Here is a 23,639-nt window from a genome sequence, read left to right as displayed (position 1 = left end):
GGTGAAAGGTAGTGCACTATATTTAGAATATGGTGTGATTTTAAATTGGGACGCAGCCTCTGTCTCTCTGTTGGAGCTCTGTGTTTCTCTTTGTGCTTTCCTATTGGGAAGACTACTGTCGTTTCACTGCCATGGCTCCTCAATGCTATTTCTGTCTGTACGCTCTATGCTTCCGCATCTGTCATTCGGCTCAGAAACATCTTTAAAACAAAGTGTCATATAGGAAACCATTACTGTAGATGTTATATCAAATACATATTTATTTGTCACATGCACCGAATACAACAGGTATAGACCTTACAGTGAAATGCTTAATTAATAGCCCTTAACCAACAATGCTTTAAGAAGTTAAGAAAAACGTATTAAGTAAAAAATAGATAAGTAGAAATAAAGTAACATAATTAAACAGCAGCAGTAAAATAACAGTAGCGAGGATATATACAGGGGGTACCGGTACAGAGTCAATGTGGAGGATATATACAGGGTGTTAGGGTACAGAGTCAATGTGGAGGCTATATACAGGGTATTACGGTACAGAGTCAATGTGGAGGCTATATACAGGGGGTACCGGTACAGAGTCAATGTGGAGGATATATACAGGGGGGTAACGGTACAGAGTCAATGTGGAGGATATATACAGGGGGTACCGGTACAGAGTCAATGTGGAGGCTATATACAGGGGGTACCGGTACAGAGTCAATGTGGAGGATATATACAGGGGGTACGGTACAGAGTCAATGTGGAGGCTATATACAGGGTGGGTACCGGTACAGAGTCAATGTGGAGGCTATATACAGGGGTGGTACCGTTACAGAGTCAATGTGGAGGATATATACAGGGGGGTACCGGTACAGAGTCAATGTGGAGGCTATATACAGGGTGGGGTACCGGTACAGAGTCAATGTTGGAGGCTATATACAGGGGTACCGGTACAGAGTCAATGTGGAGGCTATATACAGGGGGTACCGTACAGAGTCAATGTGGAGGCTATATACAGGGGGTACCGGTACAGAGTCAATGTGGAGGCTACTATACAGGGGGTACCGGTACAGAGTCAATGTGGAGGCTATATACAGGGGGTAACGGTACAGAGTCAATGTGGAGGCTATATACAGGGGGGTTACCGGTACAGAGTCAATGTGGAGGATATATACAGGGGGTACCGGTACAGAGTCAATGTGGAGGCTATATACAGGGGGTACCGGTACAGAGTCAATGTGGAGGATATACAGGGGGGGTACTGGTACAGAGTCAATGTGGAGGCTATATACAGGGGGTACCGGTACAGAGTCAATGTGGAGGCTATATACAGGGGGAACCGTTACAGAGTCAATGTGGAGGCTATATACAGGGTGTTACGGTACAGAGTCAATGTGGAGGATATATACAGGGGGTACCGGTACAGAGTCAATGTGGAGGCTATATACAGGGTGTTACGGTACAGAGTCAATGTGGAGGATATACAGGGGGTACCGGTACAGAGTCAATGTGGAGGATATATACAGGGTGTTACGGTACAGAGTCAATGTGGAGGATATATACAGGGTGTTACGGTACAGAGTCAACGTGGAGGCTATATACAGGGTGTTACGGTACAGAGTCAATGTGGAGGATATATACAGGGTGTTACGGTACAGAGTCAATGTGGAGGCTATATACAGGGTGTTACGGTACAGAGTCAATGTGGAGGATATATACAGGGGGGTACCGGTACAGAGTCAATGTGGAGGCTATATACAGGGGGGTACCGGTACAGAGTCAATGTGGAGGCTATATACAGGGGGTACCGGTACAGAGTCAATGTGGAGGATATATACAGGGGGGTACCGGTACAGAGTCAATGTGGAGGATATATACAGGGGGTACCGGTACAGAGTCAATGTGGAGGATATATACAGGGGGTACCGGTACAGAGTCAATGTGGAGGATATATACAGGGGGTACCGGTACAGAGTCAATGTGGAGGATATATACAGGGTGTTACGGTACAGAGTCAATGTGGAGGATATATACAGGGTGTTACGGTACAGAGTCAATGTGGAGGATATGTACAGAGTCAATGTGGAGGATATATACAGGGTGTTACGGTACAGAGTCAATGTGGAGGATATATACAGGGGGTACCGGTACAGAGTCAATGTGGAGGCTATATACAGGGGGTACCGGTACAGAGTCAATGTGGAGGATATATACAGGGTGGTACCGGTACAGAGTCAATGTGGAGGATATATACAGGGGGTACCGGTACAGAGTCAATGTGGAGGCTATATACAGGGGGTACCGGTACAGAGTCAATGTGGAGGCTATATACAGGGGGTACCGGTACAGAGTCAATGTGGAGGATATATACAGGGGGTACCGGTACAGAGTCAATGTGGAGGCTATATACAGGGGGGTACCGGTACAGAGTCAATGTGGAGGCTATATACAGGGGGGGTACCGGTTACAGAGTCAATGTGGAGGCTATATACAGGGGGGGTACCGGTACAGAGTCAATGTGGAGGCTATATACAGGGGGTACCGGTACAGAGTCAATGTGGAGGCTATATACAGGGGGTACCGGTACAGAGTCAATGTGGAGCCTATATACAGGGGGGTACCGGTACAGAGTCAATGTGGAGGCTATATACAGGGGGTACCGGTACAGAGTCAATGTGGAGGATATATACAGGGGGTACCGGTACAGAGTCAATGTGGAGCCTATATACAGGGGGTACCGGTACAGAGTCGACATGAACATGTTGTTATAGATATTACAAGTGAAGCAACTACCTCCCTTATAAATGGTTGTTTCTTCAGTATAATTGTGCTGATGTTGTGAGGGAACACAAATGTAAATGAATTGTTTTATGTGTTTGTAGTCTTTCATGAACCCACGATTCGCCGCAGGCCCACGAGGCCCTCCTATCAGGATGGGCAACCAGGTAAACTACAGTACCCAGCATTCTCCACCAACATCACCATACAATACTGTCATCAGTCTACCCAGCACTAATACTGTCGTTTAACAAAGAGATTTACCTCCGTATAAGTTATCCCTCCCTCTTTCCCCTGTCTGTCTTGTAGCCTCCTGGCGGTGGCCCTGGCACCCATCTCATGCTCCAAAACATGGATCACACACGACCACAAGGCCATCCTAACTTGGGACCAATGCAGAGGATGAGTGGGCCTCGAGGCATGGGCCCTATGGGGCCAGGACCCCAGGTAGGCCCCTACTGTTCTGCTCCCATTATATCTAGTAATGTTACACACCCATCTGTAGGAAGCCGTTATATCAGACTGGTAATGTTACACACCCATCTGTAGGCAGCCGTTATATCAAACTGGTAATGTTACACACCCATCTGTAGGCAGCCGTTATATCAGACTGGTAATGTTACACACCCATCTGTAGGCAGCTGTTATATCAGACTGGTAATGTTACACACCCATCTGTAGGAAGCCGTTATATCAGACTGGTAAGGTTACACACCCATCTGTAGGCAGCCGTTATATCAGACTGGTAATGTTACACACCCATCTGTAGGCAGCCGTTATATCAGACTGGTAATGTTACACACCCATCTGTAGGCAGCCGTTATATCAGACTGGTAAGGTTACACACCCATCTGTAGGCAGCCGTTATATCAGACTGGTAATGTTACACACCCATCTGTCGGCAGCCATTGTCTCCAAGCAGTTTACAAAATGCCTGTAGTCTTTCACAGACTAGCCCCCTGATTATTGAAACTGCCTGTCACCATCACCCATCCAGTCTGTCTCGATTCTTGGCCTTGGTTCTGTCTGGTTATGGTAGTCTGATTGTAAGTTGTCGTTGCAGAACTTTGGCGGTGGGATGCGGCCTCCACACAACGCCATGGGCCCTGGGATGCCAGGAGTCAACATGATGTGAGCCTTGTCTCTATTACTCTCTTGTCACATGATGCATCTCCAGTGTGTGTTGTTTTCTAACTGGGGTTTCTCTCATCACAATGCAGGGGCCCAGGTGCTGGACGACCATGGCCCAATCCGAACAACGGCAACTCAGTGAGTCCAATTTTCCCTCTAGACACAGAGTGTACAAAACATTAGGAACACCTTCCTAAGATTGAGTTGCACCCCCTTTTGCCCTCAGAACATGCTCAATTTGTTGGTGCATGGACTCTACAAGGTGTTGAAAGCGTTCCACGTTAAAAATCCTTCTTTAACCTGTCTCCTCCCCTTCATCTACAGTCGTGGCAAAAGTTTTGAGAATGACACAAATATTAATTTTCACCAAGTATGCTGCCTCAGTTTGTATGATGGCAATTTGCATATGCTCCAGAATGTTATGAAGAGTGATCAGATGCATTGCAATTATTTGCAAAGTCCCTATTTGCCATGCAAATGGACTGAATCCCCCCCCAAAAAACATTTCCACTGCATTTCAGCCCTGCCACAAAAGGACCAGCTGACATCATGTCAGTGATTCTCTTGTTAACACCGGTGTGAGTGTTGACGAGGACAAGGCTGGAGATCACTCTGTCATGCTGATTGAGTTTGAATAACTGACTGGAAGCTTCAAAAGGAGGGTGGTGCTTGGAATCATTGTTCTTCCTCTGTCAACCATGGTTACCTGCAAGGAAACAAGTACCATCATCATTACTTTGCACAAAAAGGGCTTCGCAAGCAAGGATATTGCTGCCAGTAAGATTGCACCTAAATCAACCATTTATTGGATCCTCAAGAACTTCAAGGAGAGCGGTTCAATTGTTGTGAAGAAGGCTTCAGGGCTCCTAAGAAAGTCCAGCAAGCGCCAGGACCGTCTCCTAAAGTTGATTCAGTTGCGGGATCGGGACACCACCAGTACAGAGCTTGCTCAGGAATGGCAGCAGGCAGGTGTGAGTGCATCTGCAATCACAGTGAGGCGAAGACTTTTGGAGGATGGCCTGGTGTCAAGAAGGGCAGCAAAGAAGCCACTTCTCTCCAGGAAAAACATCAGGGACAGACTGATATTCTGCAAAAGGTACAGGGATTGGACTGCTGAGGACTGGGGTAAAGTCATTTTCTCTGATGAATCCCCTTTCCGATTGTTTGGGGCATCCGGAAAAAAGCTTGTCTGGAGAAGACAAGATGAGCGCTACCATCAGTCCTGTGTCATGCCAACAGTAAAGCATCCTGAGACCATTCATGTGTGGGGTTGCTTCTCAGCCAAGGGAGTGGGCTCACTCACAATGTTGCCTAAGAACACAGCCATGAATAAAGAATGGTACCAACACATCCTCCGAGAGCAACTTCTCCCAACCATCCAGGAACAGTTTGGTGACGAACAATTCCTTTTCCAGCATGATGGAGCACCTTGCCATCAGGCAAAAGTGATAACTAAGTGCCTCGGGGAACAAAACATCGATATTTTGGATCCATGGCCAGGAAACTCCCCAGACCTTAATCCAATTGAGAACTTGTGGTCAATCCTCAAGAGGCGGGTGGACAAACAAAAACCCACAAATTATGACAAACTCCAAGCATTGATTATGCAAGAGTGGGCTGCCATCAGTCAGGATGTGGCCCAGAAGTTAATTGACAGCATGCCAGGGCGGATTGCAGAGGTCTTGAAAAAGAAGGGTCAACACTGCAAATATTGACTCTTTTGCATCAACTTCATGTAATTGTCAATAAAAGCCTTTTGACACTTATGAAATGCTTGTAATTATACTTCAGTATTCCATAGTATTCCATAGTATTCCATATCTGACAAAAATATCTAAAGACACTGAAGCAGCAAACTTTGTGGAAATTAATATTTGTGTCATTCTCACAACTTTTGGCCACGACTGTACACCGATTGGAAGTGGATTTAACAAGTGACAGCAATAAGAGATCATAGCTTATATATATATATATATATATATATATATATATATATATATATATATATATATATATATATATATATATATATATAATTATACACACCATGACGTTGTCTGTTCAGATTGCAGCAGTCTGTGTCTGTCCTCTCTCAGTAAGAGCTCTGGAGATCTAATGCATTACCAAGTTCCCCAGTCCTGGATGTAATTGTAGTATTATATATCCCAGGCTACATTCTAAATGGCACCCTATTCCCTTTATAGCGCCTTACACAACCCGTAAGGCCCCTGTTAAAAGAAGTGCACTATATAGGGAATAGGGTGCGGGACACCCCCAGCTTCCATGTAAGCTAGATACTGATAAGGCTGCGATGCTAAAAGGATGAATTATGCCGTTTTGAGAGGTGAACACCGATTAGATTCCCTGTAATGTTGTGGTTGTTTCAGATGCCTTACTCATCACCTTCTCCTGGAGCGTATGGGGTAAGTACTCTCTGACGATCTCTCACACACACACACACACACTTCAGTCATATACCAGTATATTATTGTTTTCGTGTTTGTAGAATTTGACCTGGTACAGATACATTTCTGGTGTTGTGATTCACTGTTTAATTATAAATGGTTTGTGTTCTTCTGCCACTCTAAAGGGGGGTTCTGGTGGAGGGGGACCCACTGGAACACCCGTTATGCCCAGCCCTGCTGGTAGGTAATCCATAGTCCACCTTGGGGAATAGGAATTAATGTAAAAATGTTTTGACGAATAACCGTCATCTTCAGTGACTGTGTTTGCCATCTTGGCTGTTCTCATTGCCCGAAGTACACTTGTCTATTGATTATCATAATAATAATCGAGATTGATTGCTTATCAACCACTTTTCAGACTCTAACAACTCTGGGGACAACCTCTACACTATGATCAACACTGGACCTAGCAACCGATCAAATGTGAGTCTCCTTCTCATACCAGCCCTCTCCTCAAATCTTTTGTAGTAGTCACGTTGTTTCATGTTTCTTCATCGCCAGATAATGTTTCTTATAATCCTATCTTAAAAGTTAACTAGTCCTCCATAATGAAACTGTTCCTCATCCCAAATGGCACCCTATTCCCTATATAGTGCACTATGGGCCCCGGACAAAATAACTGTTATATAGGGTGCCTTTTGGGACATACCCTGTTTCTACCTGGCCTACTCTGTTGGGACATACCCTGTTTCTACCTGGCCTACTCTGTTGGGCATACCCTGTTTCTACCTGGCCTAGTCTGTTGGGACATACCCTGTTTCTACCTGGCCTAGTCTGTTGGGACATACCCTGTTTCTTCCTGACCTAGTCTGTTGTGATAGTGGAGCCTGTCCTGTTGACATGTGTAGTAAGGCAGTGCTTGTCTCCCACTACAGTTTCCTATGGGCCCTGGCTCTGATGGACCCCTGGGGGCCATGGCAGGCATGGAACCACACCACATGAATGGATCGCTAGGTAAAGCACTGCGCTCTACTCTGCCAGTGGTTACCATGCAACATAGAGTCCTCTAGATCCTCAAGTGCCAATTGGGGTTGTGTTCACTTTAGAACAGTATTGACTAACCAGTGCATGACTAGTTGGGAGTAGTGGCTCACTCAGACAATCTGAACGTAGGATCCCTCAATGGTGGTGTCTCAAATGACACCCTAATCCCCATATAGTGCTCTACTTTTGACCAGGGCCCATAGGGTTATGGTGAAAAGTAGTGCACTATATAGGGGATGGGGTGCCATTTGGGACGCTGAGTACAGTGTAGTAGACCAACCTGTAATGTGACGCAAGGAGACATATTCTCAGCAATAGTGCTAGGCTTTAGCATAAATATATCTTTAGCATCAATATATCTTTAGCATAAATATGGCCAAAGATGCAGTGAATGGTCCGTCAAGGGGACCTGTTGCATTATTAGTTCAGTAAAGAATTGTAACCTTTTAATTTCAGTGTTCATGGACTATAAACATTTCTTTTTTTAGGCTCTGGTGATATGGATGGACTCAACAAGGTGAATACTATAACATGGCTATACATATAGATTACTAGCAATACATGACAAATCATTTGGACTAAATTGTGCAATACGTTTTTTATTGAACTTCTTTTTTAGCCTGGGCCCAGATCTGTTGTCTCCTCCTATAGCCTGGGCCCAGATCTGTTGTCTCCTCCTATAGCCTGGGCCCAGATCTGTTGTCTCCTCCTATAGCCTGGGCCCAGATCTGTTGTCTCCTCCTATAGCCTGGGCCCAGATCTGTTGTCTCCTCCTATAGCCTGGGCCCAGACCTTTTTCTGCTCTTGCCAACTCCAGCGCTGTCAATGTCAAGAGGGACAATGACGACACTTAGACTACTTGTTGTTGCCTATTTACTTAGTCTCTTTCCTGCCTCCTCGCAGAACTCTCCAAACCATCTAAGTGGCATTAGCAACCCTCCTGGAACCCCGAGGGACGGTGACGAGTTGGGTGGGAACTTCCTGCACTCCTTTCAGAGTGAGAATGTAAGTCCCCTTCTCACCATGCAATATAAAACGTTTTCATGTTTTTTAGTGTAGGAGAGGATCAAATGATAAGTGTTGAAGAAAACGTTTTAAAATGATTGTTTCCTGTTGAACAAGATCAGGTAGTCACTCCGTGTTTCAGTCAGTTTTGTTCCAATTGGTGCCTAGTGAACACAACCCAGCTGAGGTCACTGTGTTGCCAGTAACTATAAGTAGTGCCTATATGGCAGTATTGACTCCACAGTAAAGCTACAGTCATGGCACTTTGACACTCAAGGGAAGCCACAGTGACAGCATCATTGACTACAGTGGCAGTGTAGTGCGGAGGCACTGGGCAGTTGCCAAAGAAGTTTTTTTGGGCTAGAGTGAGGAAGTGCATTTCCTGTCTACTGTTGCAATACGTGTTCTATTGTTTTGTTGTTATGTGTGTCATTCCATTAGCGTAAGCTCTCCTGATTTTAACTCCTTGTCGTCTGTGCCCCTCAGCAGTACTCCCCTACCATGACGATGAGTGTGTGACCTCCCCCTCAATCAGCCATCACTCAGAGGATCCGAGCTCATAACAGGACATGGCCAAAACGCATCAGCACAGAACCAGGGACAGGCGCCATTTTGGTTCCACGCAATTCCAGAATGCTGATATGCGAATTTTCAAAATGGTGACTTCTTGCGCCTCTTCGTTCTAAATGAAGGACAGTTCTTCATTCATCACCACCCCAAGTGTGACGAAACCAGCTACTGAAACTACTGCATACATGACAATTTTTTTAAATTATTTGCAGAAATTATTATTTCCCCCCCCCCCCTGCCCAGCAAAGAAAATGGTCAAAGTTGACCTCTTATGATTTTATTATTGCTTTGTGGTGCAAGATGTTCAGTCAAGGTTTCAACTTATAGCCACCTAAAACACTGATGTGCATTAAGCATTGTGAACTAGGAAAAACTCTCAATTTTATTTTTTGTTTTCATATTTCAGGTTCTGCATTCAACCATGCAGTATGTGTCACAAAACGAGTCTGAAAACAGGCGGCTGAATCTGCCTTTAACTCTGTGACAACTCCTTTTAAATGACTTTGTCCCAATGTACTATTTATCCATATTTTAAGGGGAAGTGATGTGATCAAACTGGGCCTTTTTAACAGTTTAAGTGCTCAGTGGGGTTTTTAAAAAGTGAAATTGGATCCCATTCAATGTGTCGTCAAAATCTCATCGATAGGGAATGGTATGTTTTTGTCGATGAGGAGAGCAATCTTATTCTGCAGTGGTTTAATTCAGCTTTTTATTTAAACAGTCTCACTGCTGTTCTTGTTCTCTGTCAAGGGGGAAAGAACTTGGGCTAAACCGTGGGTTTGGAAACAGAGGTGCATGAACGCTGAGATCTGTGTACAACATACTACCTGGCGCTGCTCCAGTCCACATGTGATGTGTGTTTAACCTCTTCCCTGCCTGTGCTTAACACTCTGTCCTTTTTCTCAACATCGTTGTAGCCGTGGTTTCCTACTGTTCCATCTCCATGATGTGACGATGAAAGCGTTAAACCCATTGTAACCTGAGATGCATATTGGTAGTTGATAGTTTTTTTTCTCCTGGTATTTTTTGTTTGTTATTTTTTGCCTCCTTATTGCTGTTTATTTTTTTTTTTATATATTTTGATACCAATTTGACTATGTATATTGACCCAGTTATTTTGAAATTAGTCCAACGCTTCCTAAACCGTAAACTTAGCGGCGGTCTTGTAAATGTGATAAAAGGTTTCATTTTCTGTGAATATTAAGCGTTATACACCTCTGTCCCAGGTTGCCTTTATTTACTGGTATTTTTTTCATTTCAAATTGAGGATAGAATGCTTGTTAATATAATTTTACAATGACTTAACTTCTTGCCCGTTTTTTATTTGTTCCTATTTTTCCACTCTACAAAGCAAGCAGGGTCATTTGGATACTACCTAAGCAGGGTCATTCTCTAGTTTTGAGAATCATTAGCCACCCAGACAATCTCTCACACTCCACACACATAGATCTCTCTCTCTCGCACTCGCTGAACTCGCAAATACTCTCATCTACTACCACCCCTGACTGTCACAAAGTGGGGAAGTGTTCAAAAGAAGAACCAGTTACACAACAAATATATAAACTAACATTTTGTATGCATATAAAATATCTATTTTTTAATTCAAGTACACATCAAATATGACAAGGAAGGGAAGAGGAGTTTGCATACAAACTGGACAGACAGGAAGTGACTGGTGCTGATGACCTCTGGTCCAGGGGTTGCATCCCAAATGGGACCCTTATCCTTATTTAGTGCACTACTTTCGACAAGGACCCATGGGGCCCTATGTAGTTTGAGCACCCCTGATGTAGGGAATAGGGTGCCATCTGGAAAGCAGATCCTGTATGCCTTAGCTTTTTGTCTGACCACTTTCATCCATTGGATTAGGGCCTTTCATCTACCTTACAGCACACAACAAGCGGATTGGTGGTACAGAACATCTCTCTGCTCTGGTAAGTGTGGGGAAACACAGATGTATGTATTGAGATCCAAGACTAGCCAGTACCAGCGCTCCTCCATCTCCCTGCTGCCCCAGGGTCACAGTACACACCAGCCTGTAGCGGGCAGGACCCACCATCCTCACCTCCTCGCTCAGCGCCTTGACCAGACCACCACTGCAGAGGGCACTATAGCCTATCGCTTCCAGCTGAGACGACAGGAAGTCCTGCATCATCTGATGGAGCAGGCCGCAGGGGAACCACTCTGCCGGGCTGGGCCAAACCCGCTGAGACCTACAGAGGAGGACATGGTGGTGTCTCAATAGTGTGAAATAGGTTCATCTGTCTTGTCTGGTTCGTATACACAGGGATATGAAAACACAGGGTAGGTAAATGCAACAAGACAGTTTCTTCTACATCAGTTTATATCGGTGAATGAAATGAGACAAAGACAATAAAAATAAAAAGAGAATGTAATGTGTCCAGGGAGAGGGGTAATGGCGCAGCCTAAGCAGCTAGACTCATGTTTAAGATATGGACTGTTAAACCGTGATAACACTTACTTTTGTTTAGAAACCCGGTGGTTTGAGCCCTAAATGCTGATTGGCTGAAAGCCGTGGTATTTCAGACCTTATACCACAGGTATGACCCCAAAAATATTTTTACTGTTCTAATTACGTTGCTTACTAGTTTATAATAGCAATAAGGCACCTCTGGGGTTTGTGGTATGTGGCCAATATAGCACGGCTAAGTGCTGTATCCAGGCACTTTGCATCATGCATAAGAACAGCCGTGGTATAATGGCCACGGCTGTATAATGCCCCACCCCCCCAGGCCTTATTGCTCAGGTAAAGCTATAGTGCATTAGGAAAGTTTTTACACATTTTGTTACATTAGTCTTATTCCAATTTTTTTTTAAACGTCCCTCATCAATCTACACATAATACCCCATAATGACAAAGCAAAAACAGGTTTTTAGAAATGTTCAGGTCTCTCCAGAGATGTTCGATCGGGTTCAAGTCCGGGCTCTGGCTGGGCCACTCAAGGTCATTCAGAGACTTGTCCCGAAGTCACTCCTGCCTTGTCTTGGATGTGTGCTTAGGGTTGTTGTCCTGTTGGAAGGTGAACATTTGCCCCAGTCTGAGGTCCTGAGCACTCTGGAGCAGGTTTTCATCAAGGATCTCTCTACTTGCACCACTCATCTCTCAATCCTGACTAGTCTCCCAGTGCCACATCCCCACAGCATGATACTGCCACCACCATGCTTCACCTAGTGATGGTATTGGCCAGGTGATGAGCGGTGCCTGGTTTCCTCCAGACGTGACGCATGGCATTCAGGCCAAAGAGTTCAATCTTGGTTTCATCAGACCAGAGAATCTTGTTTCTCTGAGAGTCCTTTAGGTGCCTTTTGGCAAACACCAAGCGGGCTGTCATATGCCTTTTACTGAGGAGTGGCTTCCGTCTGGCCACTCTACCATAAAGGTCTGATTGGTGGAGTGCTGTAGAGATTGTTGTCCTTCTGGAAGTTTCTCCCATCTTCACAAAGGAACTCTGGAGCTGTCAGAGTGACCATTGGGTTCTGGTCACCTCCCTGACCAAGGCCCTTCTCCCCCGATTGCTCAGTTTGGCCGGGCGGCCAGCTGTAGGAAGAGTCTTGGTGGTTCCAAACTTCTTCCATTTAAGAACTATGGAGGCCACTGTGTTCTTGGGGACCTTCAATTCTGCAGACATTTTTTGGTACCCTTCCCCAGATCTGTGCCTCTACACAATCCTGTCTCAGAGCTCTATGGACAATTCCATCGACCTCATGGCTTGGTTTTTGTTCTGACATGCACTGTCAACTTTGGGACCTTATATAGACAGGTGTGTGCTTTTCCAAATCCTGTCCAATCAGTTAAATTTACCACAGGTGGACCCCAATAAAGTTGTAGAAACATCTCAAGGATGATCAATGGAACCAGGATGGACCTGAGCTCAATTTCAAGTCTCATAGCAAAGGGTCTGAATACTTATGTAAATAAGGTGTCTGTTTTTTATTTTTAATAAATTGGCAAAAAATGTCTAAAATCTGTTTTTGCTTTGTCATTATGGGGTATTGTGTGTACTGTAGATTGATGAGGAAAACATTTAATTACATCAAATAAGGCTGTAACGTAAAAACGTGAATAAAGTGAAGGGGTCTGAATACATTCCGAATTCCCCTTCAGACTGTTGGCCACTTCAGACTGATGACCCCCAGTGCCTGGGGGTTAGTGTGGGCAGTAGCCTGGCTCTGAGCTGGCCTGGAGGACAGTCTGTGGAGTAACACAGGGGCCCCCAGTGCCGCCTGTGATCAACACATAGATCACACAAAAGATCAGCTGACACACCATTTGGTGGTAACTATTTGAATACCAAGCATACAGTAGAAACACTAGACATTCATTGTGTACTTTCTCTTTCAAGCCTGAAGAGAACAATTCTAATGTATCATGTCTGGATAAGAGCGTCTGCTAAATGACTTAAATGTAAATGTACCAATATCATAGAAGGTGTCTAACATTTTTGTTCTCTTTTACAATAGTTACATGTTTGTTTGGAGCCCTGTACCACCACTGCTTTGCTGCTCTGCTCTTGGCTCTCTCTCACTGAGGCAGTGGCTGGAACCTTGCTGTCTCTGGTGTGCTTTTCATCTCTTGATTTGTCCATTGCTAAACAGTAGGGGTACTATGCAAAATGTCTTGATTTACAATGCAAAATATCTCTGATCCAGCTAGTGCTCCATCCAATAGAGCTTACCCAATGGAGAGCTCAGCCACTCACTACAGTTGAATTGATGGTTCTGGTGAGAGGTTTTGCTCTTAGCTGAGTAAGATTGGCTCTGCTGTGATGGTGGTGTATGGACAGGAGAGATCATTCCACTCATACTCGTTCCCTCCTTCTCATGTGCTGTCTTTGCATTGCCTTTGCTACTCAGCCCACCTCACCTTGTAGCACCGCCAAGCCCCTGTCCCCGCACAGTATTTACAGGTAAACCAACCTAAGCATCTGTATGTATTCTGCGCACTGGGCAAACCTATCGCTCTACTACGCTCAGGGCTGGATTTCAATTCAAAATGTCATCCACTTGCCACAGCTATTATCCACTTCTCCCTCCGATTGTGAAATGACTGGATAGCTGTAGGGATTGGGGGATAATGTGTCAATAGCTGTAGGGATTAGAGGATAATGTGTCACTAGCTGTACGGATTGGGGGATAATGTGTCAATAGCTGTAGGGATTAGAGGATAATGTGTCATTAGCTGTAGGGATTAGGAGATAATGTGTCATTAGCTGTAGGGATTAGAGGATAATGTGTCATTAGCTGTAGGGATTCGGGGATAATGTGTCATTAGCTGTAGGGGTTAGGGGATAATGTGTCATTAGCTGTAGGGGTTAGAGGATAATGTATCATTAGCTGTAGGGTTTAGGAGATAATGTGTCATTAGCTGTAGGGGTTAGGGGATAATGTGTCATTAGCTGTAGGGGTTAGGAGATAATGTGTCATTAGCTGTAGGATTTAGGGGATAATGTGTCATTAGCTGTAGGGGTTAGGGGATAATGTGTCATTAGCTGTAGGGTTTAGGGGATAATGTGTCATTAGCTGTAGGGGTTAGGGGATAATGTGTCATTAGCTGTAGGATTTAGGGGATAATGTGTCAATAGCTGTAGGGGTTAGGGGATAATGTGTCATTAGCTGTAGGGGTTAGGGGATAATGTGTCATTAGCTGTAGGGATTAGGGGATAATGTGTCATTAGCTGTAGGGGTTAGGGGATAATGTGTCATTAGCTGTAGGGTTTAGGGGATAATGTGTCAATAGCTTCACATTGCCATCTGGTGGTCTATGTAGAGTTCTATATAGCTCTCTCCTATTACATTCTTTCAGATTAGCTAAGGGGGAAACAGTGTAGACAGAAGGTAACGTTTTTTCCCCCGATTGGAACCCCCCAGCCAGTTTTATAGGAGAGAGGTCTAACAGACATCTAGCATGTTGGCTCCTACCTGACAGTAGGAACTAGGCCTGAACTGTTCCAGTGAATCCAGTTGTTGTTATCACACATCATGTTAAAGTGAGTGCGTCCCAAATGGCACTACATGGGGAATAGGGTGCCTTATGGGACAGGTTCAAGGTGAAACACAATAATACAAGTCATGTGATGATGTGCAGATAGATCGAGAAGATTAACAACTTCCCTATTTTACGTCTCAGCTTCTGCAACAGCAGGAAGTCAAATCATCTCTATTCAGGCTACTGGTGAGCATTCTGAACAATCAATCATATCATGAAAACATGCACAGAAACAATTAAGATAGATTAACAACAATCCCAAGCGCAATATTTATTCATGAAGAGTTTTTAATTAACAGGAATATCATCAGAACATGCTCTTAATGCTCCTAAATTATTTAGCAAAAAAAAATGCTTTCAATTCATCAAGTTACAGTGGCTAGAGGTTTTCACTGTAATTATCATAAAAAGCAGTTGCATGCCAAAGTAAATATGAACATTCGAGTTTCAATGTCACCTGCACAAGTACAGTGGAATGCACTTCTTGCAGGCGCTTAACCCAACGCAGTAATCAATATTAATGTATTATTACAAATAACATAAGGTTGAACAAAAACCAAGAAGAACACGAGAAAGTAAGAAGCTGCACTACATACAGGGCCAGTCCCAATACCATATTTACAGTCTGCAGGGATACTGGAGTGATAGAGGCAGATATGTATAGGGGTAAGGTGACTAGGCATCAGGATATATGAATAACAGAGTAGCAACAGTGTATGTGAGTGTGTGTGTGTGTGTGTGTGTGTTTTCGTGTGTGTAGAGTCAGTATATATGTGTGTGCATGTTATGTGTGTTGGAATGTCAGCAAGTGTGTAGAGTCCTGTGAGTGTGCATAGAGACAGTAGAAAAATAAATACAAGGGCCAAATCAGATAGTCCATTTAGCCATTTTGATAGCTATTAAGGAGTCTTGGGGATAGAAACTGTTCAGGTCCTGTTCGTGTCAGCACCGGTACCACTTGCCATGCGGAAGCAGAGAGAACAGTTTATTGCTTGGGTGGCTGGAGTCTTTAACGATTTTCCAGACCTTCCTTTCACATTGCCTCATAGACAATGTATCATGGGAATGGTTATAGATATGTCAGTGCAATCGCAGTATGGCTATCACACATCCAATAGGCCTACACTTGAGAAATTCTTCATGTTATGCAAAATACAAGATCCAGTACAAATACAGTGAGGGAAAAAAGTATTTGATCCCCTGCTGATTTTGTACGTTTGCCCACTGACAAAGAAATGATCAGTCTATAATTTTAATGGTAGGTTTATTTGAACAGAGAGAGACAGAATAACAACAAAAAAATCCAGAAAAACCCATGTCAAAAATGTTATAAATTGATTTGCATTTTAATGAGGGAAATAAGTATTTGACCCTCTCTCAATCAGAAAGATTTCTGGCTCCCAGGTGTCTTTTATACAGGTAACGAGCTGAGATTAGGAGCACACTCTTAAAGGGAGTGCTCCTAATCTCAGCTTGTTACCTGTATAAAAGACACCTGTCCACAGAAGCAATCAATCAATCAGATTCCAAACTCTCCAACATGGCCAAGACCAAAGAGCTCTCCAAGGATGTCAGGGACAAGATTGTAGACCTACACAAGGCTGGAATGGGCTACAAGACCATCGCCAAGCAGATTGGTGAGAAGGTGACAACAGTTGGTACGATTATTCGCAAATGGAAGAAACACAAAAGAACTGTCAATATCCCTCAGCCTGGGGCTCCATGCAAGATCTCACCTCGTGGAGTTGCAATGATCATGAGAAAGGTGAGGAATCAGCCCAGAACTACACGGGAGGATCTTGTCAATGATCTCAAGGCAGCTGGGACCATAGTCACAATTGGTAACACACTACGCCGTGAAGGACTGAAATCCTGCAGCGCCCGCAAGGTCCCCCTGCTCAAGAATACATATACAGGCCCGTCTGAAGTTTGCCAATGAACATCTGAATGATTCAGAGGACAACTGGTGAAAGTGTTGTGGTCAGATGAGACCAAAATGGGGATCTTTGGCATCAACTCAACTCGCCGTGTTTGGAGGAGGAGGAATGCTGCCTATGACCCCAAGAACACAATCTCCACCGTCAAACATGGAGGTGGAAACATTCTGCTTTGGGGGTGTTTTTCTGCTAAGGGGAAAGGACAACTTCATCGCATCAAAGGGGCCATGTACCGTCAAATCTTGGGTGAGAACCTCCTTCCCTCAGCCAGGGCATTGAACATGGGTCGTGGATGGGTATTCCAGCATGACAATGACCCAAAACACACGGCCAAGGCAATAAAGGAGTGGCTCAAGAAGAAGCACATTAAGGTCCTGGAGTGGCCTAGCCAGTCTCCAGACCTTAATCCCATAGAAAATCTGTGGAGGGAGCGGAAGGTTCGAGTTGCCAAACGTCAGCCTCGAAACCTTAATGACTTGGAGAAGATCTGCAAAGAGGAGTGGGACAAAATCCCTCCTGAGATGTGTGCAAATACTTATTTCCCTCATTAAAATGCAAATAATTTTATAACATTTTTGACATGCGTTTTTCTGGATTTTTTTGTTGTTATTCTGTCTCTCACTGTTCAAATAAACCTACCATTAAAATTATAGACTGATCATTTCTTTGTCAGTGGGCAAACGTATAAAATCAGCAGGGGATCAAATACTTTTTTCCCTCTCTGTATATATAGATAATATACCACAGGGCTTGTTTCACATTCAGTCATTCAAAAGGTATGATATTGTGATATTACAATCTGACCTGAACCTGGTTAAAATGGTACATGAATTAACATCCTCCTATACTTCCTATGAACACTTCCTGGTTTGGCCAACACACCCATCCTGACTGGAGGGTCTCTCCATGTTTATCTTCATCTGGTTACATATGCCATATGTTTGATCTGTATCTGTCACTAATAGATGCAGAGAAAGTCTCCAAACTCAAAAGGTGGACAATTGGGATCCCAGAAAGCTGAATCACACAAACAATATGGGCAATAAAAAAAGGTTTAGATAACAAAAGAAACAGAACAATGTTTTGTAAACGTGTAGAGAAAACAAAGTAGTTTCAGCCACTGAGTTTTATCTGAACTCTTCCTACTTCATCTTTTCAAGGAAGGAGCACATCTCCTCAGGACTGTAGCCCCAAGGGCCCATCTTTCCCTGGCAACAGAGAAAGAAGACTGGTGATTGGACAGATGTAACAGATGTATTTACTGGTGAACTCTGAACTGTATGTCTCAACAGCAACAGACGTTCCTCTCTCTAATAAGGCAAACGAGACCACAAGTCTCATAAGACTGTCTCTCTATGGTTATACCTGTGTAACATGTCAAAACTATTGGCTGTGTTCCAAATATCCTTTCCCCTAATTCTGGAAAACTACTGAGTCAAGATGTGTGCGTGTGAGGCAAAAAGCAAAGAATGCTTTGGCAGGATTCCAAAGAGAGGTGCAACTAGATTTCTCTTTATAGTCTCTGCACGCCACCAGTTTTGCGTATGCAGCAAACATTACATTCGCATTGTCTTGTTCTTTACTATCTCCTTATTTCGTATACCTCTCCTTGCCTTATAAATGACCTTTCCTGCCTTCAGTACATAAAACCTCTCTGGAAAAGCGCAATATTTAGTACCTGTGGTGTCAGTCACTTCATCCACTACGACGGGGCACAGGGGATCCTGTTTGACCAGGAACTGTGCTGCAGCCAGGCGCTCCACCAGGTTTTGGTGTTTATTAATGTCAACATTGTTGGCAAAGACCCAACCATCTAAAACAGAGAGGCAAAACTGCTAATTGTAGTGGTCAAATTGGTGTATATACAGTGCATTAAGAAAGTATTCAGACCCCTTGACTTTTTACACATTTTGTTACGTTACAGCCTTATTCTAAAATGTAAAATTAATTGTTTTCCTCATCAATCTACACACAATACCCCATAATGACAAAGTGAAAACAGGTTTTTAGAATTGTTTTCAAATGTATAAAAAAACCTGTAATACCTTATTTACATAAGTATTCAGACCCTTTGCTATGAGACTCAAAATTGAGCTCAGGTGCATCCTGTTTCCATTGATCATCTTTGAGATGTCGTACAACTTGATTAGAGTCCACCTGTGGTAAATTCAATCGATTGAACATGATTTTAGAAAGGCACACACCTGTCTATATAAGGTCCCACAGTTCACAGTGCATGTCAGAGCATAAACCAAGCCATGAGGTCGAAGGAATTGTCCGTAGAGCTCAGAGACAGGATTGTGTCGAGGCACAGATCTGGGGAAGGGTACCAAAACATTTCTGCAGCATTGAAGGTCCTCAAGAACACAGTAGCCTCCATCATACTTAAATGGAAGAATGAGTGAAAATTAATGAATGACATTTTATTTTCATGTCAAAATCGCCAGTTGGCAACCCATCCCTTATGGGATTAATTGACACATGAACAAACATTACAATAATTCACTATGGTAATTAAATGAGAATTCATTTCACCCGGTGCTCTCTGCATTGCATAAAGAGTGAACCCCCCCCCAAAAAAAACTATTCTATACATAATAGTAAATAACGTTATCCAAACCATAATTACATCCCTAAAGCAGTAAAATTATATACATACATATATACATACACACAACACCAAACCTCCTCCTAGAGCTGGCCGCCCGGCCAAACTGAGCAATCGGGGGGAGAAGGGCCTTGGTCAGGGAGGTGGCCAAGAACCTGATGGTCACTCTGACAGAGCTCCAGAGTTCATCTGTGGAGATGGGAGAACCTCCCAGAAGGACAACCATCTCTGCAGCACTCTACCAATCAGGCCTTTATGGTAGAGTGGCCAGACGGAAGCCGTTCCTCAGTAAAAGGCACATGACAGCCCACTTGGAGTTTGCCAAAAGCCACCTAAAGACTCTCAGACCATGAGAAACAAGATTCTCTGGTCTGATCAAACCAACTTTTTGGCATGAATGCCAAGCGTCACGTCAGGATAAAACAGCATCATGCTGTGGGGATGTTTTTCAGCGTCAGGGAATGGGAGACTAGTCAGGATTGAGGGTTGATGGAGCAAAGTACAGAGAGATCCTTGATGAAAACCTGCTCCAGAGCACTCAGGACCTTAGACTGGGGCGAAGGTTCACCTTCCAACAGAATAACGACACTAAGCACACAGCCAAGACAATGCAGGAGTGGCTTCAGGACAAGTCTCTGAATGCCCTTAAGTGGTCCAGCGAGAGCCCAGACTTGAACCTGATCGAACATCTCTGGAGAGACCTGAAAATAGCTGTGCAGAGACGCTCCCCATCCAACCTGACAGAGCTTGAGAGGATCTGCTTCACATTGATACATACAGTGAAATATCATTCTTCTGTCTATCATTCTTCTTCTCATTCTTCTATCTGTGCTGGAACATCCTGTTGTTGGCATCTCCGCTAATTATAAAGTGGAAATGTCTAAGATTATTTCACCAATGACCACTTCCCTCACCCACCTGTTGAATGCGCCTCGGCAATGTAGACCACCAGGAAGTCTGCCACATCGCTGAAGTCCTTGACGAGTTGCTTGAACTCGCCAAGTTTGTACAGTAACGGGGGTCAGGTACAATTTTCAAAACTCAACACCAACCGTCTATTGTCTGGCAGACAAAAATTCACAGAATAAATTAAAGTAGCCTCGTATTTAGAACGGAAATTGTTTAAATTGGCATACTGAAGTATACTTCACACAGAGTTGTTCCACCTGAAAAAGCACAATGTCTCTATGTTTGACAAGTAGTATGAAGCTGCGGCTTGGAGTATTGTTTAATAATACTATGTAATGTATTCTCATTGAATTTGGTGATGTTTTTTTCCCCCCCTGTTCAGAGAAATTTTCCATTGAAGTAGCTTTCATTTCCTCCATAAATTAGTTTGAAAGTATAAGGTTGCTCAGGTTTGGTCCTGTAACGCCCTGGCCATAGAGAGGGGTTTTTTGTTCTTTATTTTGGTTAGGCCAAGGTGTTACATTGGGTGGGCGTTCTATGTTCCTTTCTCTATGTTTTTGTATTTCTTTGTTTTGGGCCGTGTGTGGCTCCCAATCAGGCACAGCTGAAGCTCGTTATTGCTGATTGGGAGTCACACATAAGGAGCATGTTTTTCCTTTGGGTTTTGTGGGTAATTGTTTCTGTTAGTGTTTTGCACCTGACAGGACTGTTTGGCTGTCGGTTTTCCTGGTTTTTGTAGTGGTCTCTTTGTTTGAATTAAATGTCAAGATGAACACTAACTCCGCTGCACCTTGGTCTTCTTCCGACGACAGCCCTTACATGTCCAAATGGGATATTGGGTACTATATTTATTGAATAGTATGAATCCTATAAATTGAAATGGACAATTTGAGTGCAATCAATTAGCTTAATTTCTCAAACAAAACATTGTTGCAGGAATGCTTATCTTGTCTGTTTCTAACTACAGAAACCATTTCAGAACAATTTGAGATGGTGGTTGTCATGACTTGCTGAAAAGAAATGGAAGGACTCCATAAGCAGTCGTCAACTCACCTTTCAAATACTTGTCGATATGGGCGGTCTTGCCATCTAATCTAACCACAGGTGAATCGGGAGTTTTGTAGCCCACAAAAGCTTATTTACCGAAACAGTCCATATGTGCCCTATCACAATCTTAACGAAATTCAGTGACATAAAAGCCGGTGCTTCTGGGTCATCGTTATGCTTTCACACATTTTTAAGTTAAGTTTCTTGGTCAAACTTGGTAAAATCAAATTCGGAAGTGTCAGAAACATACATTGGATAAGCGCAAAACAACATAAACATGGCGTTGACAAATAAATTAACAATTTCCATATTACATTTATTTGTATTTTGTTGTCAGCGAATGAATAGCCTACGAGTGCTTGCGAACGACTGGAATCGTTTCCTAGCCTATTTTATGGCAGCAGAGTGTATTTATTAAAACAACACTCTCTCCAAAGACCCTAGATAAAGCTATAACGTTACATCTTCTAAACTATGCTGCGTTCATAACCAAGTGGGAAGTAAGAATTTACCACATACGACTGGGATCTATCCACTTGAACACACCAACTGGTAATTAATTGTGGGAAACTTGATTATCATCCTGAGCTCCCACTTCTCCCACATGCTGACCTCTGAAGTTACTAAGAAAATGACCTCGATAACAGCATTTTCGGCAGTTAAATGCAACAACAAAACATTATTTATAGAAGGCAACATATTAATGTTTTTTTAACCCTATGTGTTTACAAGAATGATAGCTGTAATTTTTGTTTATGGTTTATGCAGCTTGTTGGCCATTAGCCGAATGGCATCTCTCAACGAGTTCAAAGCACAGCTTCTACCCCCAAGCCATAAGACTCCTGAACATCTAACCAAATGGCTACCTAGACTATTTGCGTTGCCTCCCCCCTTCTTCTACGCTGCTGCTACTCTCTGTTATTATCTATGCATAGTCACTTTAATAATTCTACCTACATGTACATATTACCTCGACTAACCGGTGCCCCCGCACATTGACTCTATACCGGTACCACCTGTATATAGCCTCGCTATTGTTATTTTACTGATGCTCTTTAATTATTTGTTACTTTTATTTCGTTTTTTTAGGTGTTTTCTTAAAACTGCATTGTTGGTTAAGGGCTTGTAAATAAGCATTTCACTGTAAGGTCTACATCTGTTGTATTCAGGGCATTTGACAAATAAAATTTGATTTGAATGTGTCCAACTGGTATTTACTAGAATGCATCCGACTGGTATTTACGATTTCAGAACTGGCAAATTTCCACCTCCCACTTAGTTAGGAATGCAGCATTATTGGGCAGTTTCCCATTGTGAAAAATGGTTAAGGTTCTTGTCTGTGTAAGTGGAAGTTCCCAACTCTCTCGTGACCATCTTTGAGCACGCTTTCCTGGGTGCTCGTGTGACCATCTTTGAGCACGCTTTCCTGGGTGCTCGTGTGACCATCTTTGAGCACGCTTTCCTGGGTGCTCGTGTGACCATCTTTGAGCACGCTTTCCTGGGTGCTTGTGTGACCATCTTTGAGCACGCTTTCCTGGGTGCTCGTGTGACCATCTTTGAGCACGCTTTCCTGGGTGCTCGTGTGACCATCTTTGAGCACGCTTTCCTGGGTGCTTGTGTGACCATCTTTGAGCACGCTTTCCTGGGTGCTCGTGTGACCATCTTTGAGCACGCTTTCCTGGGTGCTCGTGTGACCATCTTTGAGCACGCTTTCCTGGGTGCTCGTGTGACCATCTTTGAGCACGCTTTCCTGGGTGAGCTCACGCGAGAAAGCATGCTCATGCAAGAAAGCATGCTCATACAAGAGAGAACACCCACTTACACAGACAGGAACCTTGACCATTTTTTTCAATAGGAAACGGCCTTTATTATTATTTGTTTTTTTTCAACCTTTATTTAACTAGGCAAGTCAGTTAAGAACAAATTATTATATACAATGACGGCCTACCAAAAGCTAAAAGGCCTCCTGCGGGTACGGGGGCTGAGATTAAACATTTAAAAAGCACACATCACGACAAGAGAGACACCACAACACTACATAAAGAGAGACCTAAGACAACAACATAGCAAGGCAGCAACACATGACAACACAGCATGGTAGCAACACCACATGACAACAACATGGTAATGCAGCAACACAACATGGCAGCAGAACAACATGGTAGCAGCACAAAACATGGTACAAACATTACTGGGCACTGACAACAGCACAACTTTAA

At 43.6% G+C, this 23,639-nt stretch overlaps 2 protein-coding genes across 2 annotated transcripts in view; one reads left to right on the top strand and one right to left on the bottom strand.

The window, feature by feature from the left end:
* ssbp3b (single stranded DNA binding protein 3b) overlaps positions 1–10,217 on the top strand; it is a 21,077-nt gene extending 10,860 nt beyond the window's left edge. Inside the window, exons 5-15 of the mRNA XM_029695613.1 lie at positions 2,862–2,924; positions 3,067–3,204; positions 3,821–3,888; positions 3,978–4,026; positions 6,276–6,311; positions 6,479–6,533; positions 6,712–6,776; positions 7,229–7,307; positions 7,826–7,854; positions 8,241–8,342; positions 8,832–10,217. Coding sequence (XP_029551473.1) covers positions 2,862–2,924; positions 3,067–3,204; positions 3,821–3,888; positions 3,978–4,026; positions 6,276–6,311; positions 6,479–6,533; positions 6,712–6,776; positions 7,229–7,307; positions 7,826–7,854; positions 8,241–8,342; positions 8,832–8,861 — 714 coding nt within the window. The 3' untranslated portion in view covers positions 8,862–10,217. The remainder of the gene's footprint in view (positions 1–2,861; positions 2,925–3,066; positions 3,205–3,820; positions 3,889–3,977; positions 4,027–6,275; positions 6,312–6,478; positions 6,534–6,711; positions 6,777–7,228; positions 7,308–7,825; positions 7,855–8,240; positions 8,343–8,831) is intronic.
* A 7,781-nt stretch (positions 10,218–17,998) lies between these two features.
* Positions 17,999–21,668, bottom strand: LOC115151255 (type I iodothyronine deiodinase). The gene is given in 6 exon segments (XM_075074236.1): positions 17,999–18,064; positions 18,470–18,669; positions 20,383–20,526; positions 21,427–21,525; positions 21,528–21,572; positions 21,575–21,668. Coding segments are annotated over 6 exon segments (648 nt in total).
* Between the last annotated feature and the right edge of the window lie 1,971 nt (positions 21,669–23,639).

Source organism: Salmo trutta, chromosome 17, assembly GCF_901001165.1.
Source record: "Salmo trutta chromosome 17, fSalTru1.1, whole genome shotgun sequence".
Taxonomy (NCBI): Eukaryota; Metazoa; Chordata; class Actinopteri; order Salmoniformes; family Salmonidae; genus Salmo; species Salmo trutta.
Note: the sequence above shows the minus strand (reverse complement) of the source record. Positions and strands in the feature narration are given on the sequence as shown.